This window comes from Heterodontus francisci, chromosome 8 (assembly GCF_036365525.1).
Source record: "Heterodontus francisci isolate sHetFra1 chromosome 8, sHetFra1.hap1, whole genome shotgun sequence".
Lineage (NCBI taxonomy): Eukaryota > Metazoa > Chordata > Chondrichthyes > Heterodontiformes > Heterodontidae > Heterodontus > Heterodontus francisci.
Genome location: NC_090378.1, coordinates 44,843,832 through 44,870,677, shown reverse-complemented (window position 1 = coordinate 44,870,677; position 26,846 = coordinate 44,843,832). Strand labels below are relative to the sequence as shown.

Below are 26,846 nucleotides of genomic sequence, written 5' to 3'. Positions count from 1 at the left end.
TTAAATACTGATTCTTGTTTTTTTTTCACATTGGTGAATCTTTTCTGAATCTCCCAATTTGGTGGCTAATCTATTGGCAACATGGTGCAGTGGTTAGCACCACAGCCTCACAGCTCCAGCGACCCGCGTTCAGTTCTGGGTACTGCCTGTGCGGAGTTTGCAAGTTCTGCCTGTGACCGCATGGGTTTCCGCCGGGTGCTCCGGTTTCCTCCCACAGCCAAAGACTTGCAGGTTGTCAGGTAAATTGGCCATTGTAAATTGCCCCTAGTGTAGGTAGGTGGTAGGAGAATGGTCGGGATGTGGTAGGGAATTTGGGATTAATGTAGGATTAGTATAAATGGGTGGTTGTTGGTCAGCACAGACTCGGTGGGCTGATGGGCCTGTTTCAGTGCTGTATCTCTCTATGACTCTAAGGGGAAGGGCAGAAGTTGCATGGGAACACCGCCACCTGCGGGTTCCCCTCCGGGCCACAGACCATTCTAACTTGGAACTATATTGCCGTTCCTTCACTGTCACTGGGTCAAAATCCAGGAACTCCTTCCTAACAGTACTGTGGATGCACCGACACCCCAAGGACTGCAATAGTTCAAGAAGGCAGCTCACCACCACCTTCTCAAGGGTAATTAGGGATGGGCAATAAATGCTGGCCGAGCCAACGATGCCCACGTCGCATGAACGAATAAACAAAATCTTCTTTTAAGTGGATACCATGATTAATACTCCTGTGAAGTGCCTTGGGATGTTTTATTGCGTTAAAGGTGCTATATAAATACAAATTGTTGCTTTTGTTTCATGTATGTAACTGTTGGTAGGAAAATTAAAAGTTATACACTTAAGAAGCATGCACTTCATATATCTGGATGATGGCATGCAGTTGCCATGGTTTTGTATATACAATATTTTTGTATGCGGTCCAGGTTATTTTCTTTCTAATTAGATCTAATTTATTTTATATACAGTTGAAACACTTCACAGATATAAACAAGAATTGACTGCACAAACCATACATTAGGAAGATGATGGAAGTATTTGTTGCAGTTTGTGCAAATATTTTTTGTTAACTTTGATTATTGCACATTGCTACAGTCACTTGCCTGGTTCCACCCACTAACATCAATTGCATTCTTAGACCAGGGTGTCCAGTTTGGATTCATGCTAAATACTATCCTTAGTGTTTATTGAGTTAAATCTGAACATCTGTTTCTAGTAATGATCATTTTTGTACCATTGAATATTAGCATTTCAAAGTGTGGTTACAGTGATTAAGATTTTCTTTCGGATTTATGATTATAATAATTACATGTGTGGATACTAATGCCTGGCACTTCTCAGTTTTCTTCGATTAACGTGTTACCAGTACAATAATTAATCCAGCCAATGTACTATAATACATCAAGGCCTGGTTTCTAATTCTAGCTTTCACCAACATCTGAATTGTATCTAAGCATAATTTGGAGAGGTTTATGGAATGCATAGGAATGAAGCAATCTGTCTGCGGGGTGAAAATTTTCTGGAACCAGAAGAACCAATCATGCCTTGTACAAGTGTATCCTGTCAGTCAGTCATGGAGCTGATTAACGGAGCTAAGAGACCTTGGCCAAGGAAAATGAGGAATTGGCAGGAAGGGTGATGAAGAGAATTTAAAATACATCGAGTGACGCAGTGGTTAGCATTGCAGCCTCACAGCTCCAGTGACCTGGGTTCGATTCTAGGTACTGCCTGTGCGGAGTTTGCAAGTTCTCCCTGTGACCGCATGGGTTTTTGCCAGGTGCTCCGGTTTCCTCCCACAGCCAAAGACTTGCAGGTTGATAGGTAAATTGGCCATTATAAATTGCCCCTAGTATAGGTAGATGGTAGGGGAATTGAGGGAAGGTGGGGATGTAAGAGGGTAATGGGATTAATGTAGGATTAGTATAAATGGGTGGTTGATGGTCGGCACAGACTTGGTGGGCCGAAGGGCCTGTTTCAGTGCTATATCGCTAAATAAAATAAATAAATAAGAGGCGATATGCATTTTCCTGATGCTGACAAAGAGAATCATAGAAACAGTCCCCTGAAGTAAAATCCGGATTAGGTTAGAGATACAGCACTGAAACAGGCCCTTCGGCCCACCGAGTCTGTGCCGAACATCAACTACCCATTTATACTAATCCTACACTAATCCCATATTCCTACCAAACATCCCCACCTGTCCCTATATTTCCCTACCACCTACCTGTACTAGTGACAATTTATAATGGCCAATTTACTTATCAACCTGCAAGTCTTTTGGCTTGTGGGAGGAAACCAGAGCACCCGGAGAAAACCCACGCAGACACAGGGAGAACTTGCAAAATCCACACAGGCAGTACGCGGAATCGAACCCGGGTCACTGGAGCTGTGAGGCTGCGGTGCTAACCACTGCGCCACTGTGCCGCCCATATTCAAATCTAGGACCATTAACATGTGCTGACAAATTGAATATTGGACATTCTGAGCTGGAATGGGGAGTTGTTACTTTGTGGTCCTACTTCTGTTAACCCTCATGCCATTTCCATCATAGTACAAGATTCATGGTATGAATGTGATGGAGCTCAATATAAAACATTTGTGACCTTGGTGACTGTGGATGGGGTCAGTAACAGTTGAATTAAGGATGTGCTCCTTTAAAATAAGGAAATTAATTTTAAAAAAGCTCAAATGACTGAGGATAAAAAAACATATCTAAGTTTGGTGATGACACTAAATTAGGTGGCACAGTAAATAGTGTAGATGGGAACAGGAAGTTGCTAAGGGACATTGATAAGATTATTTGAATAGGAGAAAGTGTGACAGATGTTCAACGTGAGAAAGTGTGAGGTCATCCACTTTGCACCTAAGAAAGATAGATCTGAGTATTTCTTAAATGGTGAGAAGAAGGGAACAGCGGAGGAGATGAGAAATTTAGGGGTCCAAGTACAGAAATCACTAAAAGCTAGTGGAGAGGTACAAAAAATAATTGAAAAGGCTAGTGGAATGTTAATCTTTATCTAAATGGGACTAGAAAACAGAGGGGTGTACAGTTATGTTACAGCTGTACAGAGCTCTGGTTAGACGTCATCCAGAGTACTGTGTTCAGTTCTGGGCACCTCAACTCCGGAAGGATAATTGGCTTTGGAGGGGGTGCAACCCAAATTCTCCAGATTGAAATAAAACCAGAAAATGCTGGAAATACTCAGCAGGTCTGGCAGCATCTGTGGAGAGAGAAACAGAGTTAACGTTTCAGGTCAATGACCTTTCATCAGAACTGAGCAAAGAATAAAAGGGAATGTCTGTAATAGGGTGGAAAGCAGGAGACATTAAATGACAAAAAAATTTATGGTGCAAGGGCGAAAGGGCGTGATAATGGGACAAGTAAAGGAACAAAACTTTGTGTCTATATGTGTCCCGTTATCTCCTCTTCCACTTGCACTTCTTGCTGCTGCACCACTGCCTGGCTTGATTGCAGCTCTTGGGTATCTGAAAGGAGAAAGGCAGAAGGGTAGGTTTGCGGTTGGGGAAGTGGAGGGAAGTAAATGACTCATGCTTAGACTTGCAGCTTGTAAATCAGAAGAGATTAAGAGTTGAGAGGGAAGTAGGATATGAGCAGGAGGATTAGGTATGATTATACAGTCATCTTTGATCCTTTCAGCCCCGCTACTGACTTGGCCTCAGTCATGGCCACTCCAATGCTGGTGAGCACCATCTCTTCCAACTGGGTGAGGATATGCAGCCGTGCTCGTCCCCTGCCAGCTAGGTTGTTACCTGTGGTTGTGCGCTACCTTGCCCTGCAAGAGAGAGGGAAATATGAAAGTGAGTGTGGTGCAAAGTTTTTGGTGATATGGCTGTCTTGCTTGAATATCTGGAAGTGTGTGGAAGCTGTGAGATGTGGGTGTGAGGCTTGCAGCAGTGCTAAATGTATGAGGGTGAGGTGAAGCTTTTAATGTGAAGTCTGAGTTCTGATTGATAGAGAATGACAGTGGTGATTGAGCATGTTTTTTTTATTCGTTCATGGGATCTGAGCATCACTGCTATACCAGCATTTATTGCCCATCCCTAATTGCCCTTGAGAAGGTGATGGTGAGCTGCCTTCTTGAACCACTGCAGTCCATGTCGGGTAGGTACACCCGCAGTACTGTTAGGAAGTGAGTTCCAGGATTTTGACCCAGTGACAGTGAAGGAATGGCGACATAGTTCCAAGTCAGGATGGTGTGTGGCTTGGAGGGGAACTTGCAGGTGGTGGTGTTCCCAATGCTTCTGCTGCCCTTGTCCTTCTAGGTGGTTAAAGTTGCGGGTTTGGAAGGTGCTGTCTCAGGAACCTTGGTGTGTTGCTGCAGTGCATCTTGTAGATGGTACACACTGCTGCAACTGTGTGTCGGTGGTGGAGGGGGTGAATGTGTGAGGCTAGTGGTTCATTTGTAAGGAAATGGCATTTGAGGATGTATTTGCTCATCTTGACCACTCATGTGAGGCCATTGAACTTCTTGCGGCACTGCATCCAGGTCCTTGGAGCTATACTGCTTGCGTTGACCGTGACAACTTTCTGCTCCCACTACCTTCGCAGTGTCTGTCTGGAAGGCCTTCTGGTCCCCTGTTGATAGAGGACCTCTCTTCTGCTGTCCATCTTCTGCACCAAGGCTTCAGAGAACCTTTGAGCATGCACTGTCCCTTGTTGCACCATTTTTAAGTGTTGCCAAGCCACTTTCAGCACCTGCTCCAATCAAAATGTACCTCCCCTTTGAGGGGTGCATGCTAGCTTTAAATAATGCAGGCTCGCTTTAACGGTATTAGCCTGTCATGATTTTGTACCTCTTGCTCAGGTGTGCAGCCACTGAACAGAACACTTAGCACTGGCTGCAAACTACAATCATGGTAATGAGCAGGCAGCAGACAGCACATGTTGCCTGCATTAAAAGGAACAGGTGGGGAAAATCGTGCCTTACTGAATTTTGCAGCATTTGAACAAGTTGCACACAAGTTCTGTTGTTGCAACATCCACATGATAGATGGTAGCATTTTGAAACGTCTTTTGTGGTGTATTGTCTGTTTTTGTGGTGACATTATAAAGTGCGACATTTGAAAAAAAAACGCTAACTTTAGAAATTTAATGTCCCTGTCTTTATCTCTTCAGTTTTATCTGCAGGCCCGGTTCACATGGAGGGGAGGCCGGCTCCTTCGACCCCTGCTCCAGTTCACATTGGTGATGATGGCTTTTTACACTGGGCTGTCTCGTGTCTCAGACCATAAGCATCATCCCACAGACGTTTTGGCTGGCTTTGTACAGGGAGCCCTGGTGGCTTATTTCATAGTAAGTATTATGTCATTGTATTTTACCATCCTTTCTCAGAAGAATAATTTTTTGAGCGTCTAAAGCAGTTCCTCAATGGCCATGAGTCAAGTTTCAAATCTGACTTCGAACTTAGCAATCACAGCTCCCTGAGAACGGAGAACAGAGGAAATGTGGAGAATGGAAATTATTACCTACTCTAGTTATACCTGCCAATTTTTTTTCTGTGGGAAAGTACTGGTGGTTCAAGTATGTGTGCTCATCATTCTAGGGGAAAGGTTGATTACAGTTTCTTTTGGTTGAGGTCAGCATTACATTTGGAGGGTACATCTATACTCATTCTGCTGCAAGGCTATAATTTATACCACAGAAAGGAGAATGGCAGTTCAGAAAGGAAATCATGTTGCATGAATTATAACTTGTCCTCTGCATTTTTGTTTGAATCAGTGGCCAAAATCACAGCAGCAAATCTTTGGTTTTGTTGATATAATTTTAATCTTTCCTTTAGTTCTCTATTGGTGAAGCTGAAAATGTTTGAGAGTCACATGTTACCGACAAGTACACCAAACAACAGACACTTTGATGTGGTTTAGGTTGAGTCCACATATCCGTGTGAACTAATAATATTTACTTAAAACCAATAAGCAATCTTACCACAATGAAGAAGTGTTTGGATATTTTACTGTACACTGTCAGTGACAGTGAAAAAACTGCAGCTTGGGTTTGTCCATTTAAAGGTAAGCATTTGAGTTCTGATTGTTTGGATAAGAATATCTCAAGCATCCAATCCAATGATTGGATATTTGAACACTTATTGCTAGTCTAAGGAGTTGTGTGGTATATAGTGACAAACAAATATTGTATGAAAGTAGATAGCAACGAGCACCTCTCCTTCAAACTCGATCCCAGGCAAGATGCAGTTCACTGGGCTACCTGTGATGCTGAGCAAATGATAGTAGTTCAATGCAAAAGGCAAGCTTTGAATGTGAGAAGATGATGAATAGGACCTTTGAAATTATATTTACATCAGACATGCATACTTCATAACTACAATTTAGGCCCACTTCCTATATAAATCCTGCTAATATTGCAGCTGAGCTTCAGCTTAAAGCTTTTGCACAAGCTTCATCATTGCACTCCCTGGACTTAGCTATTATAAGGAAATGTGCCCGCTTCAAAACTGAACTTAGGAGTGATTCTGAATCCAGATCTCGTCACATACCAAGTGAGATAGTGATGCATTGCAGTGTCTCAATGAGATACACTTATCCTAAAATGAAGACTGTTGTCTCTGAACTAGAGGTCATTCTACCTCCTTGACTCTCAAAAGCAGCTAATGTATTTAACTGGAAATGAGGAATGATAGCATAATGCATTGCTTGATTATTTTCATGTAATGAAGTAGTTGAGGAATTGAAGATGTGACTGCTGAGACATAAATAGCTGTTGATTTTACTGCATTTCTACACTGCAGATGTTGATATATATGCATAACCAAGAATCCAATATCATAGTATGGTCTGAGTACAGTTCATCAATATTATTCTCTGCAGAATATATTGTAGCTTAAAAGAAAACTAAAAATACAGTCAAATCTAATCTATATTCACTTGTTAGTAACATTTTCCTTTGCAGTTATTAATGTTCTTCATCCCACAATACTTCCAAGAATGATTAGTTGTGGCTCAGTTCATTCTTCTGTGAAATATCTTGGAAGATAATTGCTCGATAAAGCTGAAAAACAGGTGGATGCAGTCACATGATTGATGATGCAATGACATCTTTATCATTTTAGTTTTAGGTTATAACCTTCCAGAAAGTCTGCACAAAATTGCGAAAAGTTTGTATTGCAGCATAAATGCTTACAGTAGCCAGTATGGTAGACTTTGAATTAAATTCAGAGTTTTCAAAATAGAATCCAATAATTTATTCCACCACAAAAGTCCATATACCAATGCCATTAAAACGTGCATAAAAATTATCCTCATGAGCTACCACCAGATTTTTCAAATATATTCTGTGACACTGAAAATTTTTTCCCCTTTTCGTTGTGTCTTTTTATGTTTTTGATAGAGCAGCAGCTCAGAATAATGAAGGAAAAAAGTTAAATTTAATCCCACAATGTCACATAATTGGGAGAAACAGACAGTCCAGTGCCTCAAAATTGGAAGATTGAGTTATAATATAGCATCATTCAGTGTTATAATCCATGTTACGTCAAACCATAAAACAACAGATTAATGCACCAAGCACACCAAATAACCCCAAATGTATTAACATATGGAAGAAAAAATAATTGAAAAGCATCATGTACTTTACTGATTTAGTGAAGGCATCAACTTTTTAAGAGGTCTTTGTTTTCCAGAAATTAAATGTTGTCAATAATTTGAATCTGTCTGTCTGTGCCTCTCTCTCTCAGAGGAATTTTTAACTTTTTAAAGAGCTGTAGATTTTTGTTCAACGTTTCTCAAGTCTCACCATAGAAAACACTGTAGTGGTTCAATAAATTTTAAAAAGGCCACAATGTAAATGACTTTCATTCTGTTGCAAATAACAAGCAACACCAAGACTGCATGATTCACTTCATGAAAGCAGCCTGCAGATTTTTGTAATGTGGCTCATATTTGTCAAAACCTAACACTTTTACAGCAAAGCTGTATAGCATTAGGGATTTGTTATTCTCGGCGTAAATCGTAAAAATATTAAATTCACTGCTTTCCTTGTCGCTTCTGCCTCTTGGGCTCATGTGCTTTTTTGAGGGACTGCTCAACCCAGATCTGGTATGAAGATAAAGCCTACTAGTGATCGTCATTAACAAACCAATTCGAATCCCTCTTACTCCGAACTCTTGGTTTGATACTTTCATGCAATTCTTGGTTACTTCTGGCTAAGAAGTAGCTGTGGAGGAATTAAGGTTAACCTTAACCACAGCTGTTAGTTGTATAACCTGTTTAGGTGTATTGAGGCCCCAATTATATTGCTAGACTGCACGCACATTAGTAATGAGTAAAAGAAAAGTCAAAGATTTGCATTTATATTGTGCCTTTCATAACCTCAGGATGTGCCAAAATGCCTTACAGCCAATTAAGTGTCTTATTTTTAGCTTATTTTGAAGTGTAGTCAATGTTTTAATGTAGGTAAAGTGGCAGCTAATTTGCATACATTTGTGATAATGACCAGATAATCTGTTTATAACCAAAATACCAAAATAGATTATCCCGATTGTTATCTCATTGCTTTTTGTGGGATCTTGTTGTGCGCTACTTGGCTCCTGTACTCCCCTACATTACAACAGTGACTACTTTTCAAAAGTACTTTGTTGGCTCTGAAGTACCTTTGGGATGTCCTGAGGTCATGAAAACTGTGATATACGTACAAGGACTTTTTTTGTCTTATTCTTTTCTGACCTGAAGGCTGGAATTTTACGTTATGGCAAAGGCCCAGCCCACTGGCTGAAAAGCAGGCCTGAAAGCCACACAGCGATTTTTGAGTGGCCCAGACCCTTAATTGGCCTTGGTCAGGACTTCTGCTCCCCCGAGGCAGGAGGTCCCGCCTCCAATCTGCTGGCCAATCAGCGGGCTGGCAGCTCCTCAGTCACAGCAGCTCCACTGGGAGCACTGTCCACTGCTGGGACTGCACCCAGCCAGGACCAGCAAGATGGAGCCAGCCCCAGAATGGAGGTAAGTGTGTGTGGTCGCGCCAGTGACAATCAGCTGGACCTTGACCAGATTGGTTGGGGGCGAGGTGTGGATTGAGAAGGCGGGGGGAGGTCTTGCAGTGGGGGTGACTTATGCCGCCCTCCATGGGGCACAGGGTGCTCGATCAGGAGGGCAGCCTCCTCAGCTGGCGAAGTCGTAATGTGGCAGTGGGAGGAGGCCCTTAAGTGGCAATTAATTGACAATTAACACCAGTAACATGTCCTCCACAATCTGAGATAATTGAAAGTGCAACGTCAATATCAACAAAATGGAGACACGCTAAAAGTCTCCAAACAAATCCTCAGAGTAGGGTACTGAAAGAGACAAGGATGAGATTTATAAGGGGCTGATGACTAATCTGTTGAAGTGGTTGGATGCTGGAGAAGCCCCATTAGATTGGAAATTAAGATGGTGACACAAACCAAGGTACTGTAATGCACCTCCGAGAGCCCTGTTACACATCAGTGCTGGCCTGGGAATACTTTAGCTTTTCCTCTCCAAGTAGGTGGAGTGTGAAGGTATGTGATGCAGACAGACTTAACGACAGGTAAGTAAAAGTCTTTAGAATTAAGGGAGGAAGAAAAAAAGAAAATGACTTGTGTATTTTAAAAGAAGTCAAAAAAAGGGGACCCTGAACACATTAAATGTTCCAGCACCTTTATCACAAGTTTAAGATTTTGAATTTAGTGGAAAATGGGTATTTGTAAACCTTGCTAAATAGAGGTTAGTAATAGGGTTAACAGTTTCCCGAATAACAGTTTTCAAGAATCCTGTGAGTGACCTATTTAACACAAAACAATATCTGTTAACAATTACTGATAAAATATGAATAATTCACCAGCACATATGGTTTAAATATTAAAACTGGTTTCTTCTATATTTCTGTTGCGATAAATAAGTGAAACAGTTTACTGACTCCCAATCCATTTTCAAAGACCTTGGGCTGAATTTTAAGGGAACAATATGGATGGGAATGGAGGTGTGGGGGGACATAAAATTGGGAATGCATACATTGGACGGGAAGCCCGACATTGTGATGTCCCATCCCAATTTTGTCCATGGCGGCAGACGTGAAGCGTGGAGGTCTGACGACAGCATAGTGGTCAGATAATTAAGCTAGTTAAATGGCCAATTGAAAGCAATTTTGTGTTGGATGCAATTTTATAAATGGCGCATGGGTCTCATGGGGCCTCAGAGTCTCGCCTTTTCACCTCTTTAAAGGAAGCAACATCGAGGCGGCTAATCATGCCTGTCTGGAAGGGGAGGCTATCAGAAGGGCAAACTTCGAGGGCCTGGAACGGCCACGAAGGGAGGACTGAGCTTAGCAGGTCAAGAGTGAGGGGAAGGTTGGCTGTGCTGCAGGGGTGCTAATTCAAGAGCAAAATGGGAGAGTGACACCTGGGAAAGGGTCACAAGTGTGGGAATCAAGAGGGGGACATTGACAAGGGAAGACTGCATTTAAGGGAAAGGCCATTTATCATGGGCCTCATTCACCCAGGCTTCGGGACCCTGTTGAAAACAAAGTGCACCTGAGTGGGAGGGAGGGACAGGCACATTCAGCAGCACCGGAACAGTCTATGAGCCCACAGGAGGGACCCCAGCGGCCTCCCAGTGTGGTAGAAGGATGAAGAGGAGAGAGAGAGGGTGGTGGCTGGCGCAGAAGGAGGTACCCTCCAGAAAGAGACTACAGGTCAAGGCTCAAATACTGCTGATGTCCAAGAGGCAGTGTCAATGAAGATTATGGCTCCCCAGGGAGCTGTGCCCCAGGGGACTGGGTGGCTATCCAATCCCTGAAGGTCACCGTGATGCTGAACTTCTATGCCACTGTATCATTCCAGGGATCCACAGGGGACATTAGTGAAATCTCGCAGTCCACAGCACATTGGTTCATCAAGGAGGTCAACAATGTCCTGTTCAGGAGGGCTGGCGATTATGTGCGCTTCTGCACAGAATTCAGCTCACAAGCAGTGAGGGCCATTGGTTTTGGGGCAATCGCTGGATTCCCCCAGAGGCAGGGGATTATTGCCTGTATGCATGTGGCCATCAAGGCTCTGGAACATCAGCCAGTAGCCTTCATCAACAGGAATGGCTTCCACTCCCTCAAAGTAGAACAGATCTGCGATCACTGTAAACACGTCCTGTAGGTCTATGCACGCTTCCTGGGAAGTTGTCACAATGCCTACATTTTGAGGCAGTCTCAGGTTCCAGAACTTTCTGCCCTCCCTCCAGCCTTCAGGGTTGGATCCTTGGAGACGAGCGCTACCCACTGAGGACATGGCGACTGAAGCCTGCGAGAAACCCACACACAGATGCAGAGGAGGGGTACAGCACCTGCCATGGGACAAATCAAGCTACCATTGAGTAGGCTATTCGTCTGCTGAAGGTGAGATTCAGGTGCCTAGATCAGTCCAGGGAAGCCCTTCAGTCTGTCCCAGCGAGGGCTATCCGCTCACGGTTTGCTGTGCACTGCACAGCTTTGCCCTACAGAATGAGAAACCGATGAGCTACGAGGAAAGTGAGGAGTGGGATGCCTCCTCAGATGATGAGGACGTGGAGCGGGAAGATGTGCAAGCTTGGCCAGATGGAGAACCCCATGGGCAACATGACATTGGACATGATAGACATGCAAGGGAGGCTCGCACTGCCCTTATACATTCACGTTTCATTTGATCCTTTATGACCCTTGTACCTTATCCAATAAAGACCTTCCTTTATGCAGCCATCTTTCTGCATTCCTTCCTTAATGATGCATTGTCTTATCGAACATTTGCGCAGAGCTGATCTGGTGAGGCTCCAGAGTCGAGTCCTTGCAGCAGTGATCACCTCAAGCTTCTTATTAGAGGTTGGGATGCAGTGAAGGGTCAAGCTCTTCATGGAGGAAAAAGGGAGGGAGTCCATGCCTTGCAGTAAAGATTTATTTACATTCATAATGGTGGCAGACAGTGTAATGATAGACAGTGTAATGATAGACAGTGTAATGATCCTGCCCACACCAGGATCACCCTGAGATGAGCCCCAGCTACGGGAGGCACCTCCTCCCTATCAAGGCAGAGTTCTGCCTCCCTGCTGACCTGAGAGGACAGAGGACCTAGTTGTGACTCTAGGTCCCCTATCCCCTTCTTGCCTTGTCATTGCTGCCTTGCGCCCATGGTCAGGATGAGGGTATGGAGGTCTGCACAAATGGCCTTCAGACACTGAGTGCTCCGTTGGATGTGGCTCTCCATCAGATCTGCCAGCCTGTCAATGGAGAGTCCACTCTTGCACCAGTCAGTGACAATGTCGAGGTCAAGGCTTGGATGGACTCCTACATCACTTGGGCTTGGGCATGCATAGCCTCTGGCATCTCTGCCGGATGTTGCTGCACCTCTTGCTGCAGCTCCAGCACTTCCCTTCTTGCTGCTGAAACCAAAGGCACATCATGAGCCTGAGACTGTCTTCCGACTGTCAGAGGCTTTGGCTGCCATCGCCTCCATCTGCTGCTCAGGTGCGTCTGTGCTGTGCTCATCAGATTCTGTGCCCAGATCTATACTTGCGTGCAAACCCACCAAGATGCATGTTTCTGCGCTGGTGGAGGTTGGAGAAGGCTGAGGTGCTGATGGACCCTCTGAGGCTCCTTCCTACCTCTGAGGTGGCCGGATCTGCAGCATTTTCCACTGGTGTCCGATTTGGCACAGTTTGATCTGCATGACAGAACAAACACAATGGTCTGCCATCCCTCCATTGCAGACACCCCTACAATGCCGACCTCTGTGTACATCGTATGCGTGATGAGCAGCATGGCTCCATTGTTGCAGATACAGCATTGTGCCCCATGTGGACCCTCCTTGCTATCTTAAGAGGATGCCCCTGTCTCTCCAGCTGCAACAGTCCTTCCATCCTGCAGTCCAGCAAGATCCATCCCCTCCTCCATCGGTGTAAGGACATGCAGCAATGGCAGCCCACCTCCGGTCTTGGCCTACTCCCTACAATTATGTGCTATCTTCTGCGGACAGAGGGAAGGGAGATGTTGATCTCCAAGCAACATCAATCCCAACACATAGGCTGCTGGTAGTGCAGTTGCCACTGATGGGGGCACACAGATGCCTCATGCTGTGTTTCCTTCCCAGGGATCCTATGAGATTGCACTATGACGAGGGGGCCTGCTTTCAGGCCGCTGACAAACATGTTGCATCCCCTATCCCTTTGCCTACATCTGGGGGAGTAGATCGCTTTTGTTCCAACGCAACATCCTACTTCGGCAGATGCAAGGCCCAAGAGGATGAAGGGATTAAATGATACTCACTTTTGCAGCCCAGATGAGATCATTGAGCCGCTTGCAGCACTGTATCCATGTGGACGGGGTTACGCCATGACTGCTGACTTCCTCAGCGACCTAGAACCAAGCCTGCTTGGTTTGGCTTGCTGGTCCTCCTCCTGTCCCTTGGAGAACAAGATGTCCCTCCTCTCCCTTACAGCCTGTAGTAGCACCTGGAAGGAGGCATCAGGAAAGCATGGAGCCACACAGGGTCCCCTGTCAGCTATCTCCAATCATACGATGTCACCTCTTCCACTTCCAGGCCTTCCCAATGTAGAGTTCAATGTAGGGCGGGCAGCCCTTTAAAATGGCGCCAGACCCTACTGAGGTGTCACCTGACACTGTGCTTTCTGCCTCCGGGCACGACTCTGATCACCCAATTGTTCGGAGTTTACGGCTCATTCGTCTTAATTGGCCGGCTACTGCTGAATCGCGTGCGGCCGGCCGTTCCATCCCCTGACATGCCTTGTACCTGACTCTGCACTTATCGGTGTGACCGGTATTCAAAACATAAAATTCAGCCCCTTGTGTTTCTATATAAAATATTTCTTTGGTTCATATAAAAAAATTGTTGTATGTTAAAATTTCCTTCAAATAAAGTGTCATTGTGACATTTTTACCATAAATAGATGGAAGCATTTCTTTTGAGAAAAGACACCAATGCTTGCTTTTGAATCTAACCTATCTGTTTTAAATATATTAAGCTTTATTGCGGTGGGATTTATCTTTCCAGTGTGTGACACTACCGTGTTGCATTCTGTGCATTCTCAGCTCTGGAGACTGAAGCTATGAGACAGAGAGAGAGAGGATGGCAGCAGTGTAACTACATGTTATTGAGGTACATTCTAGCAATTAGAAAAAGGGGAAAAAGATTTTAAACAGATGGTGTGGTGAACCAAAAGTTGTCATGGATAGGATTCTCCAGTACATAGGCATTCTTCAAAATGATATAAATTCAGGGCTTGGCTGTTTCACTTCATTATTTGAGGATTCAGTGTCATTCAAAGAATCATGGAATCGCCAGACTATTAAACAACAAGTTTCTAAAATCCTGGATGACTTTTGAGTGTCCATTCCATTTCTCTCTGCTGGCATTTTGTAGTTACTTTGAATCGTTTAAATTTAAGACAGTGGTTGCTAAGAATAGCTCCAAAAGATTTTTGGGTTTATTGAGTGTTATGAAATGAGAAGTGGGGGTAATTTGAAGCTATCTTAAATATATACATAAATGAACCAAAACTAAAATACGTATTTTATGTAACATTATTTTGATTTGAGATTATGAACCTGGATTACCCATATGCTCAAATTTGGCAGGATTAAAGAAGAATGAAAGACTTGCATTTATATAGCGCCTTTCATGCCCCTCAGGAGGTCCCAAAGTGCTTTACAGCCAATGATGTTCTTTTGAAGTGTAGTCATGTAACATAGGACACCCAGCAGCCAATCTGCACACTTCAACCTCCCACAAACAACAGTTTAATAATGACCAGATCAACTGCGTTTAGTGATGTTGACTGAGGAATAAAAACTGGCCAGGAACACCAGGATAACTCCTCTGCTGTTCTTCGAAGTAATGCCATGGGATCTTTTATGTCCACCTGAGGGGACAGACCGGGTAATGTCTCATCTGAAAGAGGGCACCTTTGACAGTGCAGCACTCTCTCAGTACAGCATTACAGTGTTACCCCAGATTCTTGTGCTCAAATCTCTGGAGAGGGACTTAGACCCACAGCCTTCTGAGTGCTGCTCACTGAGCCACGGTTGACATTTTAAATATTACAGAATGTACACTTCCACTATCTGTTATTTCTTGATATTTTTACTGTGATGTGGGCTGGGTTTGCTGCTTCTGTTTGTGATTTTACACTCATTAAAGTGAATGAACAAAAATAATTGTGGGCTGTTGACCACAGAAGTAGAAGAATCAGACACAAACTTTAAGTAGGCAGCAAAATATGCATTGATTATTAGGGCAGGTCTCAGTGCTTCTGCTTCATTAACAACCTGTACAATCGACTGGAATATGACCCAATGACTGATGTGACAGTGAACTTGAGGGAGAGGGATAACCAATTTAATTACAATTCACCACAGCAACACATGTATGACTGCATTACTTCATACTGTCAGAGAGGTACTTTGCTACAATATACTAAAATATAATTTTAAAATACTGAAACATTATGAACCTGCAGATATATTTCAGTACTTTCAGGCTAGTTTAGGAACAGTGTGATTATGATTTCTCTTCCACTCTTCCTCTCCCAACCTCTGACCTAGATAAATATAAGGCTTAAATAACATTTCTCATAATTAATCTCCAAATGGCAAACGCCTGAATTTCAACACAAACTTAATTATGTCATTTCTGGGCATAATATACTGTGTGTAGGGAGCTCAAAACCTCTTTATTTTAATAAATATCTGATGAATAATAGGGTTCATTTAAAGGAATCTGAATATTTTCATCTGTAGCTCATCGTATCCTGACTAAAAGACACATTCTTCCTGAACACATTGTGGCTGCTGAATAATGCAGTAGTAAACCGTGACCTTTACCCTCTTGTCTATCTCTGTTACACGACACTGTATTGTTCTGCCAGAGCTGGGATTGTAAAGGCTGACTCATGCATTTCTACCACACAGATGTTGGAAGGGAGCCCCATTACTCATAGCTGTTTGTAATGATCACTTGACATTCATTTTAAAGACTATTTGATGATTATCACTGGGTCTCTACAGTAGAAAATAACTAATTACATTTCAATCTGAAACTGTGCTAAGTGCACCTTTTGTCTTGTGTGAAAATTGATTTTCAAAAGCAGCTTGTTTCATACAAGAGAAACTTTTGCATTGAACGGCATAATTAATCTGATTGCTCAGTTGACCATCCAGCCTTCTCGATTGACTCCACTGTTTAGAACTCTAAGTTTCATGGGAACAAATAAATCAGTGAATGCATGATACTGCAAGTATCAAATATTAGTGATGTTCCATAAGTATTTGTAAATATGTGTCAGCCAATGCGCAAGGCAATGAGCTTTTTGGGTGATACGACAGGACACTGATATCATTGGGGAGAACTAAGACTGAATCAGGCTGCTACCAACTGTATGGTAGATTTGACAAGTCCTCACTCATGGCAAGGTATCTGGACCACCACCAGCATGAAGTAGAAAATTGCAGGCAGTGTCTCCATGATTTTCCAATCCATGCTCAAGTACACCAATTACCTTGCTATAGGGGAGGACTTGGAATAACTACCCTTTAGTGTGAACGTTACAGTGGCATATGACCAAAGTGAGGCTTTAAAAGCACAGTAATAAATTTTCAATGTACTGAAGTATGTTTCATGTAAAAGGTGACCATTGACTTATAACTAGTTCTGCATGGATGGTACATCATTTCTGTCTCCTTCTGTACATAATAAATACTGGGTAAAAGCTGCCAATGTACAGTAAACAAGCTGACCATTTACTCCTCCATAGTACTTGCAGATTGACTATAGCCAAGGGACTGATGTTTCTGAATAGGGACAGCTGTTTTCTAGATGGAGGAATTGGTACTTTTTAGTCCAGCATCTCAATTCAGTAAAGGAGCAGCAGAAATTGTAATCTACCGGCAGGACAAACTTTATATGCCTCCTGTACAAAAAGTGATCAATTTACTATGGTATACAGTTTATCTATACTAAGTCATTATTATAAAATTTTGGCATGTTCTTAGATTTAAATCCCATTAGTTTGAGATTCAGTTTGTAAGTGCATTGCTTCATACTCGCATTGGATCAAGTACTTCATTAAAAAATATCCAGTATTTACCTGTTTCCAAAAAAATCTGTATGCTGCAAGCAACAGTTTTAACAGTATTGTAGTGTAATATGTGTCCTGTACCAGCATGGTTCAATTTAGGAGTCCCAACTTCCAAAGGAGAAATGAGCAGTTCCCCCTTTGTGTGGAAGTGGAACCTTGGGGATGGGGTTGTGTGCGATGACAAATCTGTTGGTGGTTGGCTACCGTCTTGTGCAGTGCACAGTTGATAGTCTATGACCCAGAGTTCTCACAGAGTGGAAGAGGGGAGATGGATGGATTTACAAAGAACAAAGAACAGTACAGCACAGGAACAGGCCATTCGGACCTCCAAGCCTACGCCGATCTTGATGCCTGCCTAAACTAAAACCTTCTGCACTTCCGGGGACCGTATCCCTCTATTCCCATCCTATTCATGTATTTGTCAAGATGCCTCTTAAATGTCGCTATTGTATCTGCTTCCACCACCTCCCCCGGCAGCAAGTTCCAGGCACTCACCACCCTCTGTGTAAAGAACTTGCCTCGCACATCCCCTCTAAACTTTGCCCCTCTCACCTTAAACCTATGTCCCCTAGTAATTGACTCTTCCACCCTGGGAAAAAGCTTCTGACTATCCACTCTGTCCATGCCGCTCATAACTTTGTAAACCTCTATCATGTCGCCCCTCCACCTCCGTCGTTCCAGTGAAAACAATCAGAGTTTATCCAACCTCTCCTCATAGCTAATGCCCTCCAGACCAGGCAACATCCTGGTAAACCTCTTCTGTACCCTCTCCAAAGCCTCCACGTCCTTCTGGTAGTGTGGCGACCAGAATTGCACGCAATATTCTAAGTGTGGCCTAACTAAGGTTCTGTACAGCTGCAGCATGACTTGCCAATTTTATACTCTATGCCCCAACCGATGAAGGCAAGCATGCTGTATGCCTTCCTGACTACCTTATACACCTGCGTTGCCACTTTCAGTGACCTGTGGACCTGTACGCCCAGATCTCTCTGCCTGTCAATACTCCTCAGGGCTCTGCCATTTACTGTATACTTCCCACCTGCATTAGACCTTCCAAAATGCATTACCTCACATTTGTCCGGATTAAACTCCATCTGCCATTTCTCTGCCCAAGTCTCCAACCGATCGATATCCTGCTGTATCCTCTGACAATCCTCATCACTATCCGCAACTCCACCAACCTTTGTGTCGTCCGCAAACTTACTAATCAGACCAGCTACATTTTCCTCCAAATCATTTATATATACTACAAACAGCAAAGGTCCCAGCACTGATCCCTGCGGAACACCACTAGTCACAGCCCTCCATTCAGAAAAGCACCCTTCCACTGCTACCCTCTGTCTTCTATGACCAAGCCAGTTCTGTATCCATCTTGCCAGCTCACCTCTGATCCCGTGTGACTTCACCTTTTGTACCACTCTGCCATGAGGGACCTTGTCAAAGGCTTTACTGAAGTCCATATAGACAATATCCACTGCCCTTCCTTCATCAATCATCTTCGTCACTTCCTCAAAAAACTCAATCAAGTTAGTGAGACATGAGATCCCCTTCACAAAACCATGCTGCCTCTCGCTAATAAGTTCGTTTGTTTCCAAATGGGAGTAAATCCTGTCCCGAAGAATCCTCTCTAATAATTTCCCTACCACTGACGTAAGGCTCATGGCCTATAATTTCCTGGATTATCCTTGCTACCCTTCTTAAACAAAGGATCAACATTTACAAGGATATGAATGTCTCACTCTCATCCCATTTAGACTGCTTTTTGAATGATTTTCATAAATATTGGTACATAATCAACCAACCTCCTCTCTCTCTCCCCCCCCCACCTGCCATAATATAAGCAATATTTTCCTCTGTAACTGCTGTGCGAAATATAAAAATAAATGCATCACCGATTTCTGTTGAGTGCCAATAAAGCTGATAAGTTATAAAATACATGGTCTGCACTTGGCCTGAATTTCACTTTACATGGGTTGCCAAAGAAATGTGAATGTCTTCTAAGATAAGAGACTCTGGACACATTCATGCCTGCTTAAAGTGGAAAATGATGACTTTACACAATTCATTGTAATTGGATTGTGAATTATGGGAACAGTTTTATTTTCCTCCATATCCCATTGTGTTAATTAGATGCGTGCAGATTAAGTACAGGAAACTGAATGTGCTGAAAATAGTGTATTGCCATTTTAAGCCAATTCATTGTACTTAATAGAGAGATCAGACATGTCCTCTGAACAGGATATGTGAATGGACAATGTGCTAATGGAATCTGATAGCAGATATTCAGAACAGCATCTGAGAATTTGTCAACTGGATTGAATTGCAGGCCAGAAACTGCTGTTTCTCTGCACATTCCATAGAATATTTGTTATAAAAGTTGTCCTGCTCTACTAAGTGTGTACATTAATCTGGCAGGCAAAAAAGAAAGAGCTTTCATTAGTATCTTTTATTTCCTAAATATCTCCCAAGCAATTGACAGGCAACTAATTGTTTTTGCAGTATACTTACTGTTATATAGGAAAATGCTGCAGCCAATCTACACACAATAAGGTTCCCCAAACAGTTAATCTGAAATAATCTGAATCTGTTTGATGATACTGATTGAGGGGCCAATAATGGGCAAAATACTGGCTCTCGGCTCTTTGAATAATGCTATGGAATCTTTTATCTCCACCTAAACAGGTGAGTGAAGGCTCGGTGTGATGGCTCTTCTGAAACAGAGTACTTCTGACAGTACAGCACTTCCTCACTACTTAAGGCTTGAACCCATAATCTTCTCACTCAGACAGAAAAGTGCTGGGCCATGCTGAGATTTAGTGTCTTTGTGATGGAGAGGATGTGGGGTCAGAGGTTCAGCTTGGGGTCAGATAGGATGCCATGTTGTTAACAGTCTGCTTCAGCCTGAGATAATAGCTAGGGAAGGGAATAGAATCAGTTGCAAGCTTATCGAGTTTTTAGTAGGAGTTGAAGATGATGGCTTCGATCTTCCCAATATTTAGCTGGAGTAAAAAAGTTAATGCATTTCCAAAAAAAACTGCAACATGTATAGTAAGACAAACATACGTTCTGGTATTTTAGGATGCATTCACACTACAGCTGTAGCCTTATTGAGAAATAGTTTTGCTTTACACCTTAAAGTAAATATCATGTGTTTATCATTTTTAACATTTACCTTGGGCACACAAATAGAACAAATTAGTGCAACGTGGTTATTATTAGACAATATTTTTCCAAATACACTACATGTGGACTTTGAATACTGAACATTGAAAACATTTTATTAATATATTGTTTTGAAAATTTATAAATGACAGGGAAATAGGGGGACACAAATCTGGATTTGAAAGTTTCAGTGGTCTGTTGGAAACTAAAAGCTTCCTCTCAGGCTAGTGCCCTTCTACAATGTGCTGTTCCCTGGCTACCTCCTGGGATTGTCAGGTGTTGTCCTTTTCACACTACTGTGTCTGCTGAAATAACTGGGCAGCCAGGAAGTTAGTTTAATCTGGCATCCGCTCATTGCCTGTTTCTGGCAGCTGTACCTCCATGCCACAACCTGCTTTTTGTGTGGTGAGAACTGGGAAAATGGATTCTGTCTAGATCTCCAGCTTGTGGACTCCGCAGGATGGACAGTTGCTCAAGTCTATGTGTGTGTAACCTAAAGAAAATGCAGAAACTTGACCCTATACTTTTCTCTTTTAAACGTATTGAAGAAAATTTTATAAGATCCCAGAATGACTTGTTGAGCAGTATTGTGACATCCAATATGGTTGCACTAAGTTAAAATGACAGGAAACAATGTTAACTAAAATATGTAAACACACTGTGCTGCAGTATTAACTCCATCATACACCAAATAATTTGTACTTCTTTTGTGTCCAGCTGACTTTCCAGTTCAAGAAGAGCAGATTTCTATACTGTAGTCAAGGTTAATCCAATTCTATACATGGGCAAATTACCTCTCAATCGCAATGCACACGGGGAAAGTTGTGTCTCTCTGGCGCCATATATTTACAATGATAGGTTATGACAATGTGCAGAGCTTTTGGTTTATTAAGCACAGCGTCTGCACTCTAACAATAGATGGACAGTTAATGAGCTGCATGTGCAATGATGGGGATGGAGCTGTGGATGGTAGAGGATAGCTGGGGATGGTCAGACTCTCCATGGGGACACTTCATGCTTTATACTAAAACAGTCAACAGAAAATTGCTCTTACAGGATGTGTCTTCACTGAAGTACATAGGAGGAAACAGTCACTTATAAGAACTAGCTAGTGCACACTCAGAATATGATTATATTCCTTTAGAAAGTAAAGAATTATGATTGCCAATTTTCACATTTTTGTCGATGTAACAACAGTAATTGGACTTCAGAGTAAATACATAGTGTAACATGTCTGGGATGTTTCTGATAAATATGTGAATACAACTCTTTCTTTCTTTCCTGATGAGTTAATTGGAGAAGTTGACAGGGAGGAGCCTGAATAAGCTGAATTAGTATAAAATACAGTGGAAATGACACATTCGCTGAACCACCCATGCAGCTAATGTCTGTATCTCTTTCTGTCATGTTAACTGGTTCACAACAGTTTTTCCCATGATGTCATTATTACTCACAGTTTTAAAGAACATTCAAAGAAAAATGAATGGATATAGGCAGAAAAAGGCCAAGAGTGGTTAAAGTCATTTATAGATGTGTAATTTCCTTAGAATTGTACTGCTGGTGAAACCTTGTCTTTAAGTGAAATAGACTGTAGATTAATGGTGTTTTCACCATTAGATCTATAACCATCTAACCTATAACATTCTTAACCCACAGGCCTTCTATGTGTCCAATCTTTTCAAACCCAAAATGAAAATCCCCCCTCCACCAGTGAGAAGAGAGATAATTACACCAGTGGACATCATTGACAGGAACAACCATCATGGAATGTGCTAATCACCTTAATTGCAATAAGGAAACCATATTTGAACAACAACAAAAAAATCAAAATGGACAGAAGCTGATGCAAAAATCAAAAGATAAAATAGTGACTGCTGAACAGCAAGTTTGCTGCTCTCTAATCTCATCAGACAGTAGAATGTAGGAGAAAGACATTTTACCCACAATCCTGTGGGGGTGTACCATAGCAGCATTTCTAATCAAACCACAAAAACCGCACAGAAGACACGGAAACTCTAAGCTTGTGAATTTGTTTTGAACTGGTCAAAGCCGACGACCAATGAATATATGCATTTGTTCAACTAAAGGAAAAAAACTTTATAAAAAGTACCACGCGCAAAAATGTAACGGTGGCTGTCTCATTGTAAATGATGAGGACCACGGCTGCAAACTTTCATATTTTATATATAAATGTAAAAAACTAAAACAAGATAACTATGTAAAATATTATTTCCGAAGCAACTTTTTTTTTAGATATTTTATCCACTGCAATTAAAACTGTTTATATGTGTCTCGACCTGTGTTATTTACAAAGTGCTGCTTAAAAAAATAGCATTGATTTTTAAAGAAAACATATTTTGTATGTAGTCAACTAAAGTATTGTAAGCTTTTGTCTGGGGGGGGAGGGGGGAGGAGATGGGGAAATGATTTTTGATAAAACTACAGTTAGAGCCACTTGCATCAATAATAAACATCCCAGTAAGTCATTTGTTAGTCCTTTATAGTTTTGTGTTTTTGTAAAATTCTTTTGCTTCAACTTATTTGTTCTTGTAGAATTTGAATGTTAACATTTGACTATTTTTCTGATGTAATTAGCTGTATGTTTTGTCTGTGCTTTTAAAATAAAAACTCCTAATAGACAGAATGTTATTGTGTAGAATTTCTGACATCTAATTCTTCCCCCCACCATCCTAACGGGCATATTCAAATAAACTGTGTAGATATTCATCATGGCATTATCATCCACTGTTAAAGGTAGAAGAAAAGGGGCAATATCATTTTACTAACTCCATTTAAGTCGAATTTTTCGTTGTTTGGAAAAAATGAGGCGATAACTTCCTTTTCTGTGCATCAACAATGGATCATGATCTCTTACTCAGTTTAACATTTCCATTCCATTAACAGATCCTGTCACACTACTTAAAGAGCAGGGGAGCATTCTTGATGGCTGCTCCCTCTACCAACATCACCAGAGTAGATTAACTACTTAATTCTCTCATTGTGATTGTGGATCTAACTCTGCAAAAATTGGCTACTGTTTTGCCTACAAATCTGCAGTGACTGATCTTCAGCTTCAGTTAAAGGCAGTCTTCTTGGACCGTGGCTTCACTGAGACAGCAGCCACCTCAAGCGTCTAAGGCTCCAGGGAACCTTCCCAGCCTGCACTGCTTAATTTCATCTCACCCTGTCGAAGTAGCAGATTAGGAGCTTGAATAGTTAAGCAACACAAAGGGGACCATGTTGTTTAGAATAGAAGTGTGCAAAGGAAACCCGACGCGAGCCCAAATTCTGGACCCAGAAGTCCGACCCCACACGACCCGAACCTGACACGTCGTCGGGTCGGGTGGCAGGCCTTTACATCAGTACATGGGTAAAGGCCTGGTACCCGGCCTGACCCTGACGGGATCCGACGCATGTGTTGAGTCGGGTCGGGCTTCCGGGTCCAGCATTCGGACTTGGGTCGGGTTTCCTTTGCATACCCCTAGTTTAGAAGTAGATGTTGACTGGGTGAATAGATTATTGGGCACCTTTTGGAGAATATTGTTCTACAAACTAAACATAGCTTGACTGCATTGTTCTCGGTTTATGTTTGCCATAGGCCTCATGCTCTGGAATTCCCTCCCAGAACACTTCTGCCTCTGCATCTCCCTGTCCTCCTTTAAGAATCTCCCTAGAATCCATCACTTTGTCAAACATTTGGTCACCCCTTCTTTGGCTTAGCATTGTCTAATTATCCCTTTGTGAAGTGTCTTGGGACATTTTTCTGTATTAGCAGCATTACACAAGGGCAAGTTGTTTTTGTGTGGTTGCATTCGTTGGGCTGCAGGTAGCTGTACTGTTGCTTCCAAATAAGAAGGAAAGCTGTGTGCATTAAGATCCTATCTTGTTTTATGCCACTGGCAATGCCAGTGGATGGCTCCTTAGGGCCTAAAATAACAGAAAAAGAACAAATGACTCCAAGAAACACCTTCATTACTAATTGTTTGTGATATTTGAGAATGTGAGAAAGGGAGCCAGACTTCGGGCTGAATGATGTTAAGTTTGATTATCATCCTCAATTCTTTTCATATTATTATACACATGAATGTCTAGGAAAACTGTGGTCCAAGGGAAAACCAGGCTTGTATTTTCTGAGCACGTCTCCAGTTCAGATCCTATTCCCTTGTTTTATGTGCTATTTATAATGTAAGCAGTTTTCAGGTTCTGTAATTTGTTGGAGAATGTACAACAGACAGATATGAGTTGACCATAATTTGGGATTTCAGACATTTTGCTGCCATGGGAGTAGCTTGAGGTATTATTTGTTAAAAATAGTACTATTGAGATAAAGTTAGCTCCCCCCAATAGTTAAACTCACAGGACAGCAGGGCTGGCCAGTGTAGATTAGGTTTCAGACAGCGTATCTCAAAAGTTGTTGAATCAAAGATAACTTGATGTTCTAGTAGTTGTTCATATTCATTGCTACTGAGTCAACTTTATTCATCTGAACTCAGCACGAGTCATTGCCGAGCTAGGCTGGTGAATTTTGCTCTTTGGTATAAATAATCAATTTGACTAAAAGCTGAGGTTGGAGTCAGTTTTTTAAAAATGGAATGCTGTCCAAGCGGTCAAGCAGAAAATGGTAGGCTCAGTAAAATATACAAAACTGCAGGGAGAAGAGATTCTGTCCCAGGCTGTAAATAGAGAGTAGAAGAGTAATTGGCCTAGAAATACCATGCACGCAGGGCAGACCGTTGTGGGGGGGACACAAGGAATCCCTGCTCCTGAATGTCAGGCCTGAGGTGCCCCAATAATGAGTCTCATTTCCATCAAGCTGCAAGCTGCAGAGAGTAACAGGCAGCCTGCATGCAAAGTCTGATTGATGATCGGGCTGATACTGTGGTCACAGCAGCCCTCGCGTAAGTGAGGAATGGATGGATGGTCATGATGAACTAGTGGTCGGGAGGGAGCAGTAGTGAACGGAGTGGGGGAAACAGCAGGCAACAGACCATGTTCTTTTAGTGCGGGATCAGGAGGGGTACCCCTGCTGCTTCCGGTTCCACATTCAGGTAAGTATATTTTTACAAACTCAGATGGAACCTAACAGGCAGTCCCTTTAAGGACCGCTTGATCGCTGCATGGTTTTCCTGAGTGCAGCTGGTATGCATTGGGGTGGGAGGTTGGTGGGTGGAATTGTCACAAACAAATGTTAGGTAGCTTATTTTCATATGCAAAAGGGCCTAATGTCCGTTTCAGATGTGGGCGTGCGACGCCAAGTTTTTGGCTGTTACCAATATGGCAGGTGGCCACTTCAAGCTCATGATAACATATTGGAGGCTTAGAAGGCCCTTTAGTGCCCATAAAGCAGGTGCTGTGCAGCCTAATTTAGGCCATATTGTTTAAGTAAGTTGATCCACTGAATAGAAGGATATACTGATAGGGTTAGATAGAGAGGGGAGGGAGGAAGCTCATTTGGAGCATAAGTACTATCACAGACCAGACGGGCCAAATGGCCTGTCCCTGCGCTGTACATTGTATGTAATTCTTTGTAAGTATCTAATCCAGATCACAAGGGGATGATATTCCAACATCTTTGTGTTATACTATCATACAAAGGCAATGTGAATCAACTTGCATAAAAGAAGATACTCAGACTGTTTAAGGGATCGATTGACTATCATTGAACATTGAAAGGAAACTACAGCAGACACAAATTGGTAATAGTGCTCAACCTACAGTCCATTCTGTGTTTTTTTTTAATTTATTCATGGGATGAGGGAGTCACTGGCTATGCCAGCATTTATTGCCTATCCCTAATTGCCCTTGAGAAGGTGGTGGTGAGCTGCCTTCTTGAACCGCTGCAGTCCATGTGAGGTAGGTACACCCACAGTGCTGTTAAGAAGGGAGTTCCAGGATTTTGACCCAGCGACAGTGAAGGAACGGCGATATAGTTCCAAGTCAGGATGGTGTGTGACTTGGACGGGAACTTGCAGGTGGTGATGTTCCCATGCATCTGCTGGTCTTGTCCTTCGAGGTGATAGAGGTCGCGAGTTTGGAAGGTGCTGTCTAAGGAGCCTTGGTGCGTTGCTGCAGTGCATTTTGTAGATGGTACACACTGCTGCCACTGTGCATCGGTGATGGAGGGAGTGAATGTTTGTGAATGGTGTGCCAATCAAGCGGGCTGCTTTGTCCTAGATGGTGTCGAGCTTCTTGAGTGTTGTTGGAGCTGCACCCATCCAGGCAAGTGGAGAGTATTCCATCACACTCCTGACTTGTGCCTTGTAGATGGTGGACAGGCTTTGGGGAGTCAGAAGGTGAGTTACTCGCCACTGGATTCCTAGCCTCTGACCTGCTCTTGTAGCCACAGTATTTATATGGCTACTCCAGTTCAGTTTCTGGTCAATGGTAGCCCCTCGGATGTTGATAGTGGGGGATTCAGCGATGGTAATGCCGTTGAATGTCAAGGGGAGATGGTTAGATTCTCTCTTGTTGTAGATGGTCATTGCCTGGCACTTGTGTGGCGCGAATGTTACTTGCCATTTATCAGCCCAAGCCTGGATATTGTCCAGCTCTTGCTGCATTTCTACACGGACTGCTTCAGTATCTGAGGAGTA

The 26,846-nt window shown here is 42.7% G+C and overlaps 1 protein-coding gene across 3 annotated transcripts in view; it reads left to right on the top strand.

Annotated features, from left to right (window-relative positions):
• The window catches only part of plpp3 (phospholipid phosphatase 3), a 160,486-nt gene extending 137,600 nt beyond the window's left edge, over window positions 1–22,886 (top strand). For 2 of the 3 annotated variants that reach the window (XM_068037051.1, XM_068037052.1), the window contains exons 5-6: window positions 5,129–5,305; window positions 21,910–22,885. In XM_068037051.1, the coding sequence (XP_067893152.1) occupies window positions 5,129–5,305; window positions 21,910–22,029 (297 nt within the window). In that variant the 3' untranslated portion in view covers window positions 22,030–22,885. Of the gene's footprint in view, window positions 1–5,128; window positions 5,306–21,909 lie in introns of all 3 variants that reach the window. The other variant, XM_068037053.1, reaches the window with a different exon arrangement.
• The last annotated feature ends 3,960 nt before the right edge of the window (window positions 22,887–26,846 follow it).